Source organism: Theobroma umbraticum, unplaced genomic scaffold, assembly GCF_002168275.2.
Source record: "Theobroma umbraticum cultivar Fairchild unplaced genomic scaffold, ASM216827v3 scaffold_50.0, whole genome shotgun sequence".
Taxonomy (NCBI): domain Eukaryota; kingdom Viridiplantae; phylum Streptophyta; class Magnoliopsida; order Malvales; family Malvaceae; genus Theobroma; species Theobroma umbraticum.
In genome coordinates this window covers 3,980,885-3,997,002 of record NW_018397261.1, presented here as the reverse complement: position 1 = coordinate 3,997,002, position 16,118 = coordinate 3,980,885, and the positions used below count along the sequence as shown (strand labels likewise).

General features: G+C 37.0%; 3 protein-coding genes across 5 annotated transcripts; all 3 read left to right on the top strand.

Moving 5' to 3' along the window:
• Window positions 1–295: 295 nt before the first annotated feature.
• Window positions 296–4,313, top strand: LOC110418630 (squamosa promoter-binding-like protein 13A). 2 transcript variants are annotated; one of them, XM_021431407.2, is made up of 5 exons: window positions 296–513; window positions 661–705; window positions 1,166–1,683; window positions 2,613–2,746; window positions 3,326–4,313. In XM_021431407.2, the coding sequence occupies exons 3-5, from the start codon at window positions 1,280–1,282 to the stop codon at window positions 3,934–3,936; spliced, it is 1,149 nt and encodes a 382-aa protein (XP_021287082.1). In that variant the 5' UTR covers window positions 296–513; window positions 661–705; window positions 1,166–1,279; the 3' UTR covers window positions 3,937–4,313. The 2 variants fall into 2 exon arrangements, with proteins under 2 accessions (XP_021287082.1, XP_021287083.1); XM_021431408.2 differs by lacking the exons at window positions 296–513; window positions 661–705 and adding an exon at window positions 762–956.
• Window positions 4,314–5,259: 946 nt separating this feature from the next.
• Window positions 5,260–10,028, top strand: LOC110418248 (F-box/LRR-repeat protein At5g63520-like). Of its 2 annotated transcripts, none has more exons than XM_021430919.2 (10): window positions 5,260–5,677; window positions 5,824–5,931; window positions 6,094–6,186; window positions 6,268–6,414; window positions 6,725–6,826; window positions 6,922–6,961; window positions 7,236–7,304; window positions 8,522–8,700; window positions 8,894–9,006; window positions 9,271–10,028. In XM_021430919.2, the coding sequence occupies exons 1-10, from the start codon at window positions 5,504–5,506 to the stop codon at window positions 9,734–9,736; spliced, it is 1,491 nt and encodes a 496-aa protein (XP_021286594.1). In that variant the 5' UTR covers window positions 5,260–5,503; the 3' UTR covers window positions 9,737–10,028. The 2 variants fall into 2 exon arrangements, with proteins under 2 accessions (XP_021286594.1, XP_021286593.1); XM_021430918.2 differs by having other exon boundaries at window positions 5,309–5,677; window positions 7,236–7,388; window positions 9,271–10,026.
• A 589-nt stretch (window positions 10,029–10,617) lies between these two features.
• LOC110418644 (F-box/LRR protein) lies at window positions 10,618–16,031 on the top strand. Its single transcript, XM_021431426.2, has 10 exons — window positions 10,618–10,936; window positions 11,043–11,150; window positions 11,243–11,335; window positions 11,428–11,547; window positions 11,702–11,803; window positions 11,898–11,937; window positions 12,509–12,664; window positions 13,629–13,810; window positions 14,093–14,211; window positions 15,234–16,031. The coding sequence occupies exons 1-10, from the start codon at window positions 10,709–10,711 to the stop codon at window positions 15,712–15,714; spliced, it is 1,629 nt and encodes a 542-aa protein (XP_021287101.1). The 5' UTR covers window positions 10,618–10,708; the 3' UTR covers window positions 15,715–16,031.
• Window positions 16,032–16,118: the final 87 nt, after the last annotated feature.

Below are 16,118 nucleotides of genomic sequence, written 5' to 3'. Positions count from 1 at the left end.
AAGAATTTTTACAGTAAGAGAGGAAAGTTGCTTCCAGGGTTTGGGCTTATATAAGTTTGTTGAATACTTGCTTGTGTCCCAACCTCGGTCATTGGAGCGTGGGCTTGAGGTTTCAAAGCTAAAGAAAACTCAAAAAGAAAAACATGCCATGAAATGTGAAACACAATGCCACATGCTTTGTCGTAAGCATCCATACTTGTACTTATTTTTCTTGGTTTACAAAAGTTGAAAGGAACAAACAGGCTGTCCCTAGTATCCCCTCCCTCCCTCCCTCCCTCCTTCCTCAACAACATTACATATTTTCAAACAAGCCCTAAAAATGGAAAAGAGAAAATATTAAAATAATAACTGCACCTATAAAACAAAACAAATCCAACTCTCTTTTCGGCCCTCTCATTGCAGCACTTCACTTCTTCAACTCTAAGACTAAAGCCTCTTTTCCCCTTTCAATACATTATCCATTATATTTTCTCAACTATAAGAAAAATCCCGGGTGGCATTTCTCCTAATGAGGTACAGCAACTGATTTTTTTTTTTCTCTCTTTAACCTGCACCCCACCTCATCTTTCTTCTTTACTTCTCTTTTCTCCTTTTTGTGTCTGATTTCCTCTTGCTCTTTGGTTACCCTACTTTATTGATTTTTAATGGAGTCCATGTCAGTGAATAAATTGCTGGAAAGACAACAACAACTCTTCTTGCCTGCCTGTAAGTACCCTCTCTTGCATCTTTCTCATCTGTTTATTTGTTTATTATTTCTTTACTTCTTTGCTAGTACCTTTCTCATTTTTTTTTGCTTCCAATCTTCTTGGAACAATATTTGTTGCTAACATGCCATCCTTTACTTCAATATAAAAATATGACTTTCTGATATAATTTCTTTCTTTCTTATGTCTTTTTGGCTCTCTCTTCATTAAAAAAGAGGAGAAAAAAAGCGTTGTAGTATTTGGCATGCTTATGTATGTATTTCTGGCTCCATCATTTTATTTTTACATATATCTGTAGCTACTCGTTTTTTTCTTGTTTATCTTGAATCTGGAAGCTTCATGTCACCCAAAGATAAATTTTACTATTGATTGGATTCTTCCCTTTTTTGTATTTCTTTTTCTTATTAAGCTAATTTCTACAGCACTGCTGATTATTTTTTTCTTATATAATTGTGAAATAGTTTCCTAGATGAGGCATAAACAGTGACAAGAAGTTGAAGCTGCTGGGGGTGATAACTAATAAGGTGTGCAGAAGAATAAATCCAAAAGCACAGATTGATTGAGTGAAAGATTTTATGGACTGGAACTTGAAAGCTACTTCTTGGGATTTGACTGAACTTGTTAACGAAGCTGTACCAACCATAGCTGCTGTCAATGGATCAAGCAACTATGGAGTTCCTAGGAATGAAGGGGATTTCTCAGTTGATTTGAAGCTTGGTCAGGTAGGAAATACAGGAGAAGAGTCGATGAATAAATGGAAGGAACCAGGAGAGTTAAAGATGGAGTCTTCACCTTCCAAGAGGGCTCGAGCAACTAATAATGGAACTCATCAGGTTTCCTGCCTTGTTGATGGGTGCAATTCAGACCTCAGTAGTTGTAGAGACTACCATAGGCGCCATAAGGTGTGTGAACTTCACTCCAAGACTCCACAGGTTATGATTAATGGCCAGAAGCAACGGTTCTGTCAACAATGCAGCAGGTACTTCATCTATTCTGGTTTTGCATTTCTTGATTACTTGAATTTTGTACAAAAAATTTGTGTTGCTCTAGTGAAATGTGATATGATTCCTTCTCTCAGTTACATATTTCCTTTTTTTGTGGTTACTTTTGCTTTGCTGGTCAATATTTTTGAGTGGCTGCTGCTGCGAGGAACTTTGGCATTGCGTATGGTAGGCATAATTTTAAGTGATAAGATTCTGATGGGATTTTGTGATTTGAGTGTAATACTTAATATAGGGGCGAGGTAAAATTCATGGCTTTAAGAAAATTGCTTTACCATCAATTGTTTCATTGTTACGCCAGATTGTGATTTTCATGTTGAGTGAGAGCTTCACTGCAAAGGGTTTCCGGTGTTTCAAGAAAAGAAAAGAATTCTCTGGAAGAATGGTCGCCATTGTGAGCTAAAAGTTAACCTGAATCTTTCTTTGTCTGAAAAGAAAATGTTTAACTGTTGTTTCTAGGCTGAGTTTTCTCCACCGCTGTCCCCCACCATTTTCTTTTCGATTTGGTGGTCCTCTTCTTTGTAAGTACTGTCATTTGTCCTTAAAGTCCGTCTTTGTTTTGAATCAATTCCTTTTCTTTAACTCTTTACCGTTATAGATGCTTTATTCAACAAATGGGGTAATCTCATTCTCATAGAGATATCTGTTACTTATACCTATGAATAAAGGCAGTGCAAGCGGGCAATAGATTCTTTGCCTACTTCATCATTAACTCAATGCTAATAACTATATCTAGTTTGGATCATGTTTAGTATTGTTTTCTTCTCATGTATGCATTATGGTCTGAAATATCAACCAATGTAATCAGTTCCTCAAATTAATTACCAGCATTTCAATTCCATTCTTTTGAGGTGTGGAACTTTGCAATTTCCTGAATTCCTCAACAGTCACCTCACTCTTTTTGTAGGTTTCACTCACTGGAGGAGTTCGATGAAGGAAAGAGAAGCTGCAGGAAACGTCTTGATGGACACAACCGGAGGCGAAGGAAGCCTCAGCCAGATCCCCTCTCACGTTCTGGGAGCTATTTTTCCAATTACCAAGGTCAGCTGTGCCTATGTTGTTTGACTGAAATTAGTTTCGGTGTATTTAAGTATGACTGAATTCAAGCAATTATCCTTGAAATGTTCACTTTATGAATCAGCTCACTGAGGTTTCATTGATTTATTTTGTTAAAAGTAACATTAGAACAGTCTAGTGGCAACCAGAGTAAATTATAGCAGTCTATTTTCCCCTGCTGACTTTTGAGAATTGATTTAAGGACATAGTCTATTTATGGTTTGATCTTGAATAGTTCTATTTTAATCTCCATGAAGCTTATGTAAAGCACTCCTAAATGCCGGAGAGCAGCCATGCCTTAGGAATACATTGTAGAAACTTTTATAACTTCACAATGTTTTGTCCTTCTGACTTATTTTCATCGACACCCTTATGGGTCCTAATGGTTATAAATGCTAATCTGCTTGTGACTTTTACAAGGATTTATATTAAAATCCCTTGTTTCCTGTTAACAGGTTGGTGAGTAGTCTAGAACGTAGCAACTTAAAATGCACCATAAGAGCAATCTCTTCCAAAATTTACAAGTAATAAGATTTTTGAATCAATATATATTCTACATTTCAGGTACCCAGATGTTGCCATTCTCTAATTTGCCTGTATATCCATCCACCACTGTGGTGAAACCTACTTGGCCTGGAGTTACCGATTCTGGGACAGATTCTAGGCATCTTAACCAGCAGCAACAGTTACACTCACCAGAGAAACAAAATCTTGTTCTTGGATCCTCTTCAAGCAACTACAGAGGAGGGAAGCAATTCATGTTCTTGCAAGGTGAGAATAACACTCCCCAGAATCAAACACTTCCAGAAGCTTCTGTCTGCCAGCCGCTTCTCAGGGCTACGCCTTTCTCTGAAGGCAGTGGGGGCAGCCACAATGTGTTCTGGGACAGGTCAACAACTCCAGTTCAAGATTCAGATTGTGCTCTCTCTCTTCTGTCATCTCCGCAGACACAGACATCTGGGATCAGTTTGAGTAGCATGGTGCAGCCTAACTCATTCCCCTCGGTGCAGCCCTTAGGTCCAAGCCTACAGAACCACATTATAGAGCCCATGGATTCGGTTGTTGTTGCCAATGGCAGGGACACGGCGGTCCATTGCCCAGGAATGTTTCACATGGGTTCTGGTGGATCCTCTGGCAATGAAGCCCCTCAAACTCTTCCCTTTCATTGGCAGTAGGAATTTTGAAACCTTAAGTGCACAATAAACATGGGTTCTTTTGTTGAACCTTGAGTGCCAAAACCTATAATGTTTGTATATTGAATTCAATATAACTGCTTTTTTCGTTGCAAGGTCGTGATTGTGCTAGGACTTTCGAAGCTGAAGCTCAGGTTTCCCCTTTTTCCGGGTTTGGATTTAGTATTCCTCATCTCATTCTTTCGGGGTGAAATTCAGTGTTCCCTGTTCTTATTTATGTTCATTTGGCTCTCGAGTAGGGTTTGTTTATTTATTTTTAAGTTTTGGTGTGGGTAAGTGGCCTAACAACACAGCAAAATGATTAATGGTGGACATATATTTGGTGACATATATATAAACTATGCCTCGGCATTTCCATAGCTTCACATCTTGCTTGTTTCTAGGCCATGAATTTTCATGGGAAATTACTCCTTTCATCCTATTAATGATCCTTACTAATAGAAAAATCTCAATCCATTTGCAGCTTTTACGAAATAGATTCACACTGGGGTTCACAAGCCATTAATATGTGTTTGATTCACTCTCCAGTGAAATAAGAGGAAAATATGATTATATATCATATACCAGTTACAAAGTGTTAATCTTCACATGTAGAGTCCTACAGGTGCAAAAGCCAACTAGATTCCTGGTTGCTTCCTCGAAATATCAGCACAAGCACACATTTCTAATAAATGCTGAAATCAGAACAATGACTAATGGTTGTTGCAGAATGCCTTAACAGAAGCATTTCCATTTCAGCATCCTTGACCATCACTTGCAATTCCATTTCAGCAATTTGTAAAACTTGTTTGAGGAGTTTAATCTCTTTTATAGTGTAAATTGGACAGCTGGGTTCTTCTTCTAGCAGGTTCTTCCCGCATTCTTTTCTTTGGATGGGTGAAATAAATTTACTTAATCCAATAAAAGCCCTGTATCAAACTCAAGCATAGAGTCATCGAGTTGCATCCATACTGCCTGCTACGTCAAGACGAACATCATTGTAAGTTTCGTAACAAAATAAATTATATCTTTGAGGCCAAGAAGTTACAACTTTGAACCCTACTCATTTTGTAGTCTATGTTCGTCTTTGTTTGTAGAATCAGTAATAATTTCATGGACGTTAATTCTAGAGAAATAAAAGAGAAAAATTGGGCGGAAACGCCTACAGAAAACCTGGCTGAATTACCAGCCGTATGTTAAGAAAGAGACAAGTAATGGCAAATGGCAATAATTATGGATGCTGATACTCAATTAAAGCAAAAGAAGAGAAGATCTGCTGAGGTGACAGAAATAACCAAAAAACAAGAACCAATCACTCCAAAGAATCCAAACTTCATATCCAAATAAGAAATGAATCCATTTCTCCTTAAATGGCTTTAATTGCCAGGTTTAGCCCTTTCAGGATTATGGAAAAGAAAAGAATCCTGCTCATTATCTCCTTTTCACAAGTACATAAAACGACGCTGCTTCTGTCGTTTCACACCTCTGAACTTTGCATTATAAGTACGTTCATGGCAGTAAACACAGTCGCACAGATACACTGCAGACCAACAGCAACAAGAAGAACAAAATGGGTTGTTTGGCTGCAGTAAACGATGATATTCTTCAAAACATACTCTCCAGGTTGCCAGCTTTATCCTTCGCATGGGCTGCCTGCGTTAGCAAATCCTGGAACAAAGTCTGCGATAGAGTTCTTTCTCGCCCGAAGCTTGTCTCTGCACTCTCTCTCAACCCATCTCTTCCTGTAAGTTAAAGCAACTGCTTATCCTTAATTATCCAATATCAAACGCTTGTTAATTTATATAGTCTAGCCCAGGCACCTGGCTCTAAAGACACCAAGAGGAAGAAAATGAATTTGTGTGTTTTGTTTAATTGGTTTCCAATTTTCAGGATGCTGTGAAAGAGGTTCTTGAGAAGGTTCTCTCCTCTCCAATTCGTCCACAGTTTGCCATTGCCTCTATTGGCTTGCAGTTTAGCTTGGAAGAGGCTCATCAACTTGTGTGGACTCTTTGCTAGAATCTTTATTTATTTTATGCCAAAAAAAACTCTTTGCTTTTGGATTTGTCTTTCATATATCTTGAGCCTTTTATAAATCACCCATACCCCCAATATAAGGAAAAAAAATAAAGGGTCTTTGGTTTGACTTGAGATATGATGCAGATCACTGAAAAACTGGGCTCCAGAACACCGGTCATTACCAATGCTACATTTGGAATTATTGGCAGAGATGCTCTTACTAATACAATGAAAGAGGTTTATTTTTTCTTGTTTGATTCCTAAGTTAAAACCATCTACCATTAGACTACGTTAAAGTCAGCTGAAGTTATCTTGCAGGTCAGGTGGAACTTCGATCCTGAGGAGGATAATTCAAATTCTCAAGGATCCGACGCTGCTAGCAATTTCAACCGAGGAATTGTTCTCATTGTTGGATTTCTACCTGGACTAAAGGTTGATACCATCCCGTTATTACGACCAAAGAGGGTAATGTTGCTACCTTTATTAAATTTCTTGTTACAGTTCTCATTGTGATAATGCTGTTCTACATGAATGCGCCATCTCAAACAAACATGGTAAGGCGGGATCTCTCCTGTTCTGAATGAGTGTAGTGCGGAAATGAAGCCATGAATTTTGCAATTCTACCAAGATGGGGTTGTCATATAATGTTTGTGATTGTTCTTTGCTGTTTTTAGAGGGAATACATAGAGTCCTGTGACTCCTTTTATCTTTCTTTTTCTCAATGCAATTTGTTTGTTCAAAGAAATGTTGACTTAATGATTTCAACTAATATCAGGAGCCCCGATTTACCATGATTGACAAATTTATGATGGACATAAGGGATTATACAGCTTCTGTTTCTGGCTGTATTGCTCCAGCTGGGATCATACTGTTTGGAGTGAGTGAGCCTTTTCATTATTTTAATCAAATAATCCACTTACTTTATTTCTTCTTCATGTTGGATTACTGATGCTTGGCATGGATTAATTTTAGGATCAACACACTGACATGACACCTGTTCTCGCAGAGATTGGTAAGTCCTCTTTTTCAGATATATATTACTCTACTATTGATGATGAGGTTTCTCGTTACCTTGTTGTAATGCTAGTAAAGATAATGACTTTGTTTAAGTATCAAGTGGCATTTACTTGTGTGTTGTGTCCCAATTTTTTATGGTTTCTTGTTTACAGAATTGCTTAATCAGATATTGTGTTTGAGAAAGAGCCTTCTCTTTTCTTGTACCAATTTTATTGGAATGCATTGCTTGCACAGGCTAAACATTGTTGGCAACCTCTTGTTTTTGTCAGATTGTGCTATGCCTGAGGAAACAGTAATTGTAGGGGATGCAAGTAGCCGCTTCTTGTTCAGAAGTGGCGGTAATTCTCAGAGTTCCATCACTGATCTGTACTATTTTGATGCCGTTGCTCTTGTATTTGCAGGGGATAAAGATAAGCCTCATGGTACTTCATATTTTTTACTTCTTCTAATGGATTGAAATCCGGAGTTATACACTGAATAGATTCACATTCTATATAGAAATGCTTCTTTCCAAAATGAATGATGATAGTATATAAATACTTGGAGATTGGCAATATTTCCTGAGATCTTCTTTAATCAACATTTCTGTTTCTCCCTGCAATGTCTTTTACTTCTTTGCAAAATTTCAAGTGCCATTGCTGTGAATGGTGCTTAGAGGCTATTTTAGAAATGTGAAAATATATTCCAGCCATTGAACTCTAAAATGACATATCCACACAGGTTCGTTGAATTGGTAAGGGGAGGAGCCCCTTTCTTGGGTTCAATCCTTGTGGAGAAAGCTTTGGGATTAAAATCTTCAATGCACCAATTGATGTGGGAGAGTACTCCCTTAAGATCCTTTAGTGAGGGGATTAGGTCCAAGTAAAGGCTAGGGATTTCCCTGACTGTATTACCAAAAAAAAAAATTTTAAAATGCGAAAAGAATCTGTTTTCATGGTGACAAGGAATGAGCAAACCAGAGGGAAAGAAAGTAAAATCATTTATGCCCAAACAACAAATTCTTATGGTTTCTTGTGCTATGCATAGATTCATAGAGCATATCCATTTGCTTAGAGTGGAAATTTGTTTTTTGCTTTCAGTTTCTGTGTTCTCAGTTTCTAAGGACGTTACTGCTGCTTCTTGCACTTGCTCTAATAATTGGTTTTGCTTGCATCATATTATTTTTTGAGGCAACAATTATGTTCAAGAGATCAACAACTCAGGCTTGGCCTGCTTTTTCTTATTTCTCCTCAGGTGGGTTGAGGTTCAAGGTTCAATCCCCACTCCTCCCTTGTATTTCTTCTTATGTATTAAAAAAAGGCTACGTTTAAGAGATCCCATATTTTATAAAAGCTAAAATGTACATAAGATTATAATTATTACGCTGGCCTATATGAGTGCTTGCTTGCTCATTTTGGTTTCACTTTTCATTTAGTGTAATACAGAGTTTTCTTATGTATTTTTGTCTCTCTCTCTCTCTTTGTTGTATTCTTTCAGCTTGCCAAATGCCATCATTTTTGGTGAAAAACATAGATCCTATTGGTCATATATGTTCCTGGTTTATTTGAACGAACAGGTATAGGAGAGACTCGATTCCATGTGACATTGTCAACAGGTGTAATGCCCTTTGGTCCTGAGCTCAGGGCAGTTTCTGTAACAAGCAAAGGCTCAGAATGTTCATGGCTCACTGCCTGCATGAATGGATACGATGAGATATTAGATAGCCAGAGGCTTTTGGATGATATTAGTGATGAGGTAATCATATTGATCAATATTGTGAACTCACCAATATATTTCGTGGGTTTCTAAATTTCCTTTTTCTTCTGCCAGACAAACTAGAATAAAACAACCAATTCTCAGTGCTTGTTAGGCTGCCCTTATGATATTTTTTCTTATCTTAATGCTGTTTCTGTACCTGATAAGCAAAGCGAATATTTATGTGTTGCAGATGGATGATGAGTCTACTGATTTGTACATTGGGGTTATTCAGAAAAGACCATCCTCCATTGAGCCGGAGAAATTGGAACTAAGAACATACTTGGCCTTTTATGAAGTTTTAGGGTAAGATTGGTAAAAGTTATTATCCCTTTGTATTTGCTTTTGATTCTGATCAAATATTAAGGACACTAACAAAAAATAGGTTTAAGTAAATTGATTCTTGGATAAAATTTAACTGCATTTTTGGCTTTAAATATAATCAAGCTTGGTTAAACATTCAGAGTTTTGTATCTTTCATCCCCTTTGCCTCCTTTTTGCTTCCCACTTATTTGCCCATACTTCTTACAGAAGGCAAAAGAATTGACTGTAAGTTCTCGTTATCCACAGGGGAGACGAAGAGTATTTAGTTGTTGATGGTGTTGGCATAAGACCTGGAGATACATTCCTGTTCTACCATTCGGACTCGGACACTGCATCATCATCCTGCCTTAATGCCTTTGAAAACCTCAAAGTTCTGAAGGCAGCTTCGAGTTCCAAAACCCGCTACTCCATCAGGGATGTTGCTGCTGCTGGTGGTGGTGGCGATGGCAATGGCGAAGTCTTTGGATGCTTGATGTTCTCTTGCCATTACCGTGGTGAATCATATTTTGACAGCTTCCCATTCTACAGTAACTTCCCTGGTGCTCCACTTGCAGGAGTGGTCTGTAATAAGGAAATCGGCCGTGACTCGACAGGCTCCTCAACTTCAATGTGGCAGCAAGCAAAAGGAGAAAGCCCAGCTCGTTGCTCCCTGCATGTTTGCACCACAGTTTATTTGGTGTTGTCATTTGTTCCACCATCTCCAGATCATTGAATAATTGGACAGCTTCTCCTTGTAATAATGCCTGTATGCAACTCGTCTGGAGTTTTGACTCTTGTTTTCTGTAATAGTTGCTCGGTTTCCAGGCTGTTGAGCCAAATTTGGAGTGTTTTAGACTGTCAACATCTCCGTTTTGTTCTAGTTTCTTTCTTATCGGAAGATAAGGCAAAAGGAAATGTTGCTTGAAAAGGCAATGTTCTATTTATTTTATCAGAAGCTAAACATTAGACTCCAAATTGTTTAGAACCATTTGTGAAACTACTGCATGATTTTCCTGTTTTTTTTTTTTTATATAGAGACTACTGTATTTGGAAAAGAATAATTTGAGTTTATATATAGACTTGACTTAAAAACAAAATATAATTTATTAAAAAATATTAATACTTAAATAAAAAATTTTATAATACCAGTAAATGTATTTTTTTTATATAATAATATTTTAATTCCTAATTTTTTAAAAAAATTACTCCCTGGATCCTTGTTTCTTTGTCCATCCTTTATTGGGGTATTACTAAATGAAGTTTTCTTTTACATATATATATATATATATATATATATATATATAATACTCTTGCTTTTTTATATTACAAATTTATTTTTCATAATTTTTTTATCTTTTATATGAAAAAGTATTGAATATTTAAATTATAATTTTTATTAATATAAAATATATCAAAAGTTAAAGAGAGAAAAAAAATAACAAAGAGAGTATTTATTATTTTAGTTGGATAAACTTTTTCCTCTCTGTATATGTCAAAAATAAAAAAGAAAGTAAAATAATAATAATAATAATAAAAAAGCCTTTCCTTCATTTTAGGGGGAAAAGAATAGAAAAAGGAAAACCGTGCACTTTACGGAACAACGAATTTCCAAGTCCCAACTTATTTAGGACGAAATGGAGTCAAGCCCATAGCGGGAGAAACATTTGATTACTTCTTCAGAGTTTGTCTTCACTTAACCCCTTCAATGGAGAATAAGAAGCGATCATCTCCATCACCTTCAACAACCAACAAGAAAGAAAGCAAAGGGTTTTGTCTAATGAACAATGATCTCCTTCAAAACATACTCTCAAGGCTACCCGCCACCACCTTCGCTTCCGCTGCTTGCGTCTCCAAGGCCTGGAACGCTACTTGCAACCGTGTCCTCTCTCGCCCTAGGCTCTCCTCGGCTATGTCCCTCAACCCTTCTCCCCGCGTATATCTCTCTCCTTTTTTATTTAACTCCCATTTCAGAAGAAAAAAAAAGGAAAATTTTCTTCTAGTTGTTATCGCTGATTCTTTCTTTTTTAAAATTTTAATAGGTTGCTTTACAAGAGGTTTTTGATAAGGTTATGTCAGAGCCAATTCGACCCCATTTTGCTATTGCCAGTGTTGGTCCTGGATTTAACTTGAAAGATGTTCTCCAATTCGTATGAATTCAAAGAACTTAACCTTTTTCTTCTCTTGCTTTTTTGCTTTAAAGTTTTTTTTAAAAATTTTTTTCGTGTGTTTGTTTGGGCAGATGGTAGAGAAATTGGGATCAAGAACTCCGATTATTTTATCTTCTGTTAGCGGAATTATCGGCCGAGATGCCCTTACTCATGAATTTAGCGAGGTTTTCATTCTGATTTTAAGTACTTTTCTGTCCTTTATTATGTTTAAATTAATAGTTTTTTGTTAATTCTGTTTTAATAAAAAAAATGGCAGGTCAAGTGGACTAGTGGTAATGCTGATGATGAAGTTTCTACAAATACTGGCATCGTCTTGAATGTTGGATATGTTCCGGGACTTAAAGTTGAAGCTATCCCTCTTTTACAACAGAAAAAGGTGAAATTTTTTTCTGCAAATAGTAGTATTATCACACAATTGCTAATAAATATTCAATCTTGACTGGTGAATGTTGCTGCAGCTTTATGAACTTGTTTGTTAGTTTGGATTCATTAAAAGAAAATTAACATGGAGAACTTTGCTAATATGTCAGACTCCTCAAGGGTCAATGATCGACAAGTTTGTGATGGATATTAAGAGTTACACATCCTCTATGTCGGGTTGCACGTCGCCAGTTGCGATTATAATGATTGGAGTTAAGTTTCCCTGTTCCTTGTGTATCCTTTATCTCCTCAAGTTAGATTTTTTACTTGGTTGCATTTTTGACATGCGGCACTGTGATTTTGTAGGACGCAGATGTTGACCAGAAACCTATCATTGAAAAGTTAGGTGAGCTTTTTTTCTTTTCCCCTACTTTTATTTTCATTTTGCTGTCAGTGGAGCAAAACTGTTCCTCCATTTGATAACTTGAAAAGATGAGGAGCAAAGGGGAAGCAACGATTCAAACCGTTTGTGCGTCAGAATTCAAAAGAATCCACTCAAATGTACCTGTTGTTTCTTTCTGGCTTAGTAAAAACTTTATCCTTTTTGAAATTCAAATGGAAAAATACCATGAAGAAAATATATGAAAAGCTCTGGCCTGTCATTTGCTTCGAATTAATATTCATAACGATTGCTCATATATATTCTAGTTTCAGCAGCTCAAACATGGGCCTAAGAGGAGGCAGGACACATGCATGTAGTACATTGTGCCTTTTGATCAACAGATAAAATGGAACATATAAATGTCAGATCAGTCATACATATCTACATGCTAATACCACCTCACCTCTTCCTAGCTCCCTACGATGTGACCTAGGAGGTCTTCATATTGCTTCTAGCTCAATTTTACCACTTCTCATTAGTATTCAGAAAATTTGTGTATGGTTTATTATTATCTCTAATATGATATCCATTTCAGATTATGCTATGTCTTCGGAGACCATCATTGTGGGTGATGAGAGAAGTCAATTTGTATATAGAAGTGGTGATGTTTCAAGAAATGTCAGCAGTAGTCTAAAATGTTCTCCTGATGCTGTTGCTCTTGTATTTGCAAGAGATAGAGACAAAGCCCATGGTAATTATTCCTTTGTTTATGTATGTATTTCTTTTTTCTCCTAGTTTTATGAAACTTATTAACTGTTTGAATCACTAACATGCATAATTTTCCTGTTGTAAGTGTGTTATGTAAAGATAGTTGATCTCATTCCCCAAGAAATCTCAGTATTAATTATATTACATGTCAATCCTATTATGTTAAGAATTTGCATTTGCAACATTTTGTTCATGGCAATAGATTCATCCTTGGAGTGTTAGAACTTGGAAGCAGGTGCATAAGGAAGTCTGTACCATATGTAATGGTTTCTTTTAATTTTTTTTGTACCGTATGTAATGGTTTCTTTTAATTTTTTTTAAGTGTGGGGTCGAATGACCCGTAAATTTTGGCATCATGTGTCACCCTAGAGGATAAGGATTTAGTTAGGTACCTTTTTTAGAGGAGTTCTTAACTTCCTAGCTTTTATTGTTTACTGTTTTTTGCTTGTTAATTGTTGATGTTAGTGAGCGCCTATGTACAGTTTCTGATCCCACGCTACTAGTACATACTTCCTTGCCAATGAGGCTATACCACTTTGGGTATCCGGCATTCTCAAGTCCCTGTGCTGTGAATTCATAGCTGACTTATTCTGGCACTGGATTCCTTCCCCCCTCTTTTGTTCTCACTGTCCCTCTCTAAAGAAAACTGTTACCAAGAATAGTATAAATTCCAGAATTCACCTTTTATCAGTTTTGCTAGCTTATTTTCTGGGAGCAATATTAAATTAAGTGGTTTCTTGTTTCTTCTTACTCAATCTTCCCTCCCCATTTTCTACATACTATATCATTAAGGCCTTGTTCTTGTTCTTCCTGTTTTTGGCTACTATATATAATGTTTAATTATCCTATGGTTGGTGACTTGGTGTCGAATCATGCAGTATATCACATAATGTTTTTATATGTTTCATTTTTTGGTAGCCTAATGCTGTTGTGCCTTAAATTTTCAGGTGTAGAGGATATTGAATTTCATTTTGCATTGTCAAATGGTGTCTCAGCAATTGGACCAAGGCTTAAGGCAGCTTCTGTTAAAGTGAGTAACTCTGAAAGTGTTACTTGGCTCACTGCCAAAAGAGAAGGACAGCACGAGGTTCTTGATGGTCAACGTATGCTGGATGATATCAATTATGAGGTACCTTTGTGCACTTCAGAGTAAATATAAGACAGCATGAGCTTTGTGCAAATCAGTTTGCATAGATTTAAAATATGACAATGCAGTGTGAACGCCTGTTCACTGAAACACTTTTTGTGCTCTTAATTGATCTTTCATCTTGAAGCCTTTTCCCTTTTGTACTGAAGTTTTGATCCGTTACACTGATATCGTATCAAAAAGATCCATGTGCTTAGGTGCTCTGATTATTCTTTATAATTCTTCCATTCTCTGAAACTTTCTAAAGTGAAAAAAATGTGGCAGATGGAAAATCATATGGAATGCGTTGATCTCTACATTGGAGTTACAAGACTACGGAATTGTTCTGTTGGCTCAGATAAACCAAGGTTGATGGCATCCCTGGCTCTACATGGAGTAGTAGGGTAAGATATGAAACATTGGTCATGTTTTTGTTTGGTTTCACATACAGCGTTATACAACATGCACGCCATGGGCTCATTTGCATGGGTTTCATGCCCAGATTTGTGCACATACAAACAGGTTAGATATTGTCATGTATAGCTATCAAACTCTCTTGTTCTATACCTTCTCTCCCTCAATACCCTGCACCCTTCCTGCTCTCAAAAACCCTTTTGCTGTGTTCATAGACATATTACAGATGAACTTGCTGAAACATCTTAGATAAGGAGTGATTTTTGGGGCCCTTTGTTATAGTTTCTGCAGTATGATACTTGGGATTTGTTTACAAATTACAAGTGGGCCAGTTTTTCTCCTTTAAAATTGCAATAAGAGCATTTGCTTTTGGATATGTTGATAGTTTCACTTGGATACAAGTCAATAAGAAATACAGTTAGTTAATGCTTTATCTGGGCTATTAGTATCTGAGGTAATTCTTTACCTACAATGTTGATGAATTTAGCAGAGAACCTTCAAGCTTTTGTCTCATAATATGGAGGGAGATGAATTGCCAATTGAGCCCATATCTGATCTTGGCTTTAACAAGATTAATGTTTTCATGTTTGATAATGCTATGACCGTCTGCCTTAGGGCATGTCTATGTGATGTTTTTTCTTCTCCTGGTTTTAACAACCAGGCTTTATATCAGTTTTGATACTAATAAGATAATTTATTTGATTGAGCCAAAAAAAAAAACAGCTTTCTTATGTAGACTGCTAGTCCAATAGATCTGTCTTCAGGATTAAATCACTCTTTCTAAGATAGATGATAAATAGGGCCATTTATCAGGAAAAACTCACTATTCTTGTTCTCATTCCTTTGTTTGGCCAACCAGAGTGATCCATGAGAACTATTTTTTATACTTAAAAGGTAAAAGTTTAGTAGAATCGTTGTTTCAACCTTTTTTTAAGCACACATTGTTTTTTCTCCCTACATTTCCTTTCTTTTTCATTTTAATTGAAATAACGAATTAGATTTTTCTGAACAGAGGAGATGAGGAGTACCTTTACGTTGATGGTGTCGGTATCAGAACTGGTGACTATTTCCAGTTTTACCATTCAGATCCAAAAACTGCATTACCATCATGCAGGAATGTCTCCTCAACCTTTAGAAATTTGAAGTTGGAATGGGATACGAAAAGCTCCCACAGCACAAGTGCTGGTGCTAATGCCACTGATAAGAAGGAAACTTTTGGAGGTTTTATCTTTTCTTGCTGTGGCCGTGGGGACCCATTTTTTGGGCACCTTAATGCTGACAGGTCTCCATTCCTTAATGTTGAAAGCTCCCCGTTCTTGGAGAACTTTCCTGGGGTTCCCCTGGCGGGAATATTTTGCGGTGGGGAAATTGGACGTGGCTATGTAAGCTTGACTGCTCATGGAGGCCAAGAAGAAGGCTCTGCTCGTTGCCATCTACATGTCTATAGCACTGTTTATCTGGTTATGTCATATACTCCAGCTGCAGTGCATTAGATCGTTGCCCATGGCTCCCTTCAATATGGATGGGGACATCCTCAAAGTCTCAGAGATGACTATAAAAGTAACCAGGTGTTGGTGCTGCTCAAGTGTTCTCATTTTTCTCAAGAAAAGTCATGGTGAATGACTTATCACAGCTGGCCTATTCGGAAGGCTTTGTTCTTGTGAATTGCAAGAACTAACAATTGCAGAACAAAACCAGCAACTACTTTGTACTAGACCTTTGCTATATTTAATTTGTCTTCTGTTTCTGATACTTAAGAAGAGAAGTATCTTTGGTGAATGGTCAGCAATAAAGATTGTGTTGCCTTTTATGTTTTATGGGTTAAATTTTTGTAGGACCGATTAAAAAATTGTTGTTGGAGAGGGGAAGCTGAGTCGAGTCCACTGGCTTGCAGGTT

Bases quoted from the DNA above. Each gene is read 5' to 3' on its own strand.
- LOC110418630 (XM_021431407.2), top strand. From the start codon at position 1,280: ATGGACTGGAACTTGAAAGCTACTTCTTGGGATTTGACTGAACTTGTT. The intron at 1,684-2,612 runs GTACTTCATCTA...CTCTTTTTGTAG, and splicing joins TTCTGTCAACAATGCAGCAG to GTTTCACTCACTGGAGGAGT. The intron at 2,747-3,325 runs GTCAGCTGTGCC...TCTACATTTCAG, and splicing joins CTATTTTTCCAATTACCAAG to GTACCCAGATGTTGCCATTC.
- LOC110418248 (XM_021430918.2), top strand. From the start codon at position 5,504: ATGGGTTGTTTGGCTGCAGTAAACGATGATATTCTTCAAAACATACTC. The intron at 5,932-6,093 runs GTGTGGACTCTT...GATATGATGCAG, and splicing joins TGGAAGAGGCTCATCAACTT to ATCACTGAAAAACTGGGCTC. The intron at 8,701-8,893 runs GTAATCATATTG...TATGTGTTGCAG, and splicing joins TGGATGATATTAGTGATGAG to ATGGATGATGAGTCTACTGA.
- LOC110418644 (XM_021431426.2), top strand. From the start codon at position 10,709: ATGGAGAATAAGAAGCGATCATCTCCATCACCTTCAACAACCAACAAG. The intron at 11,938-12,508 runs GTGAGCTTTTTT...TATCCATTTCAG, and splicing joins ACCTATCATTGAAAAGTTAG to ATTATGCTATGTCTTCGGAG. The intron at 14,212-15,233 runs GTAAGATATGAA...TTTTCTGAACAG, and splicing joins GCTCTACATGGAGTAGTAGG to AGGAGATGAGGAGTACCTTT.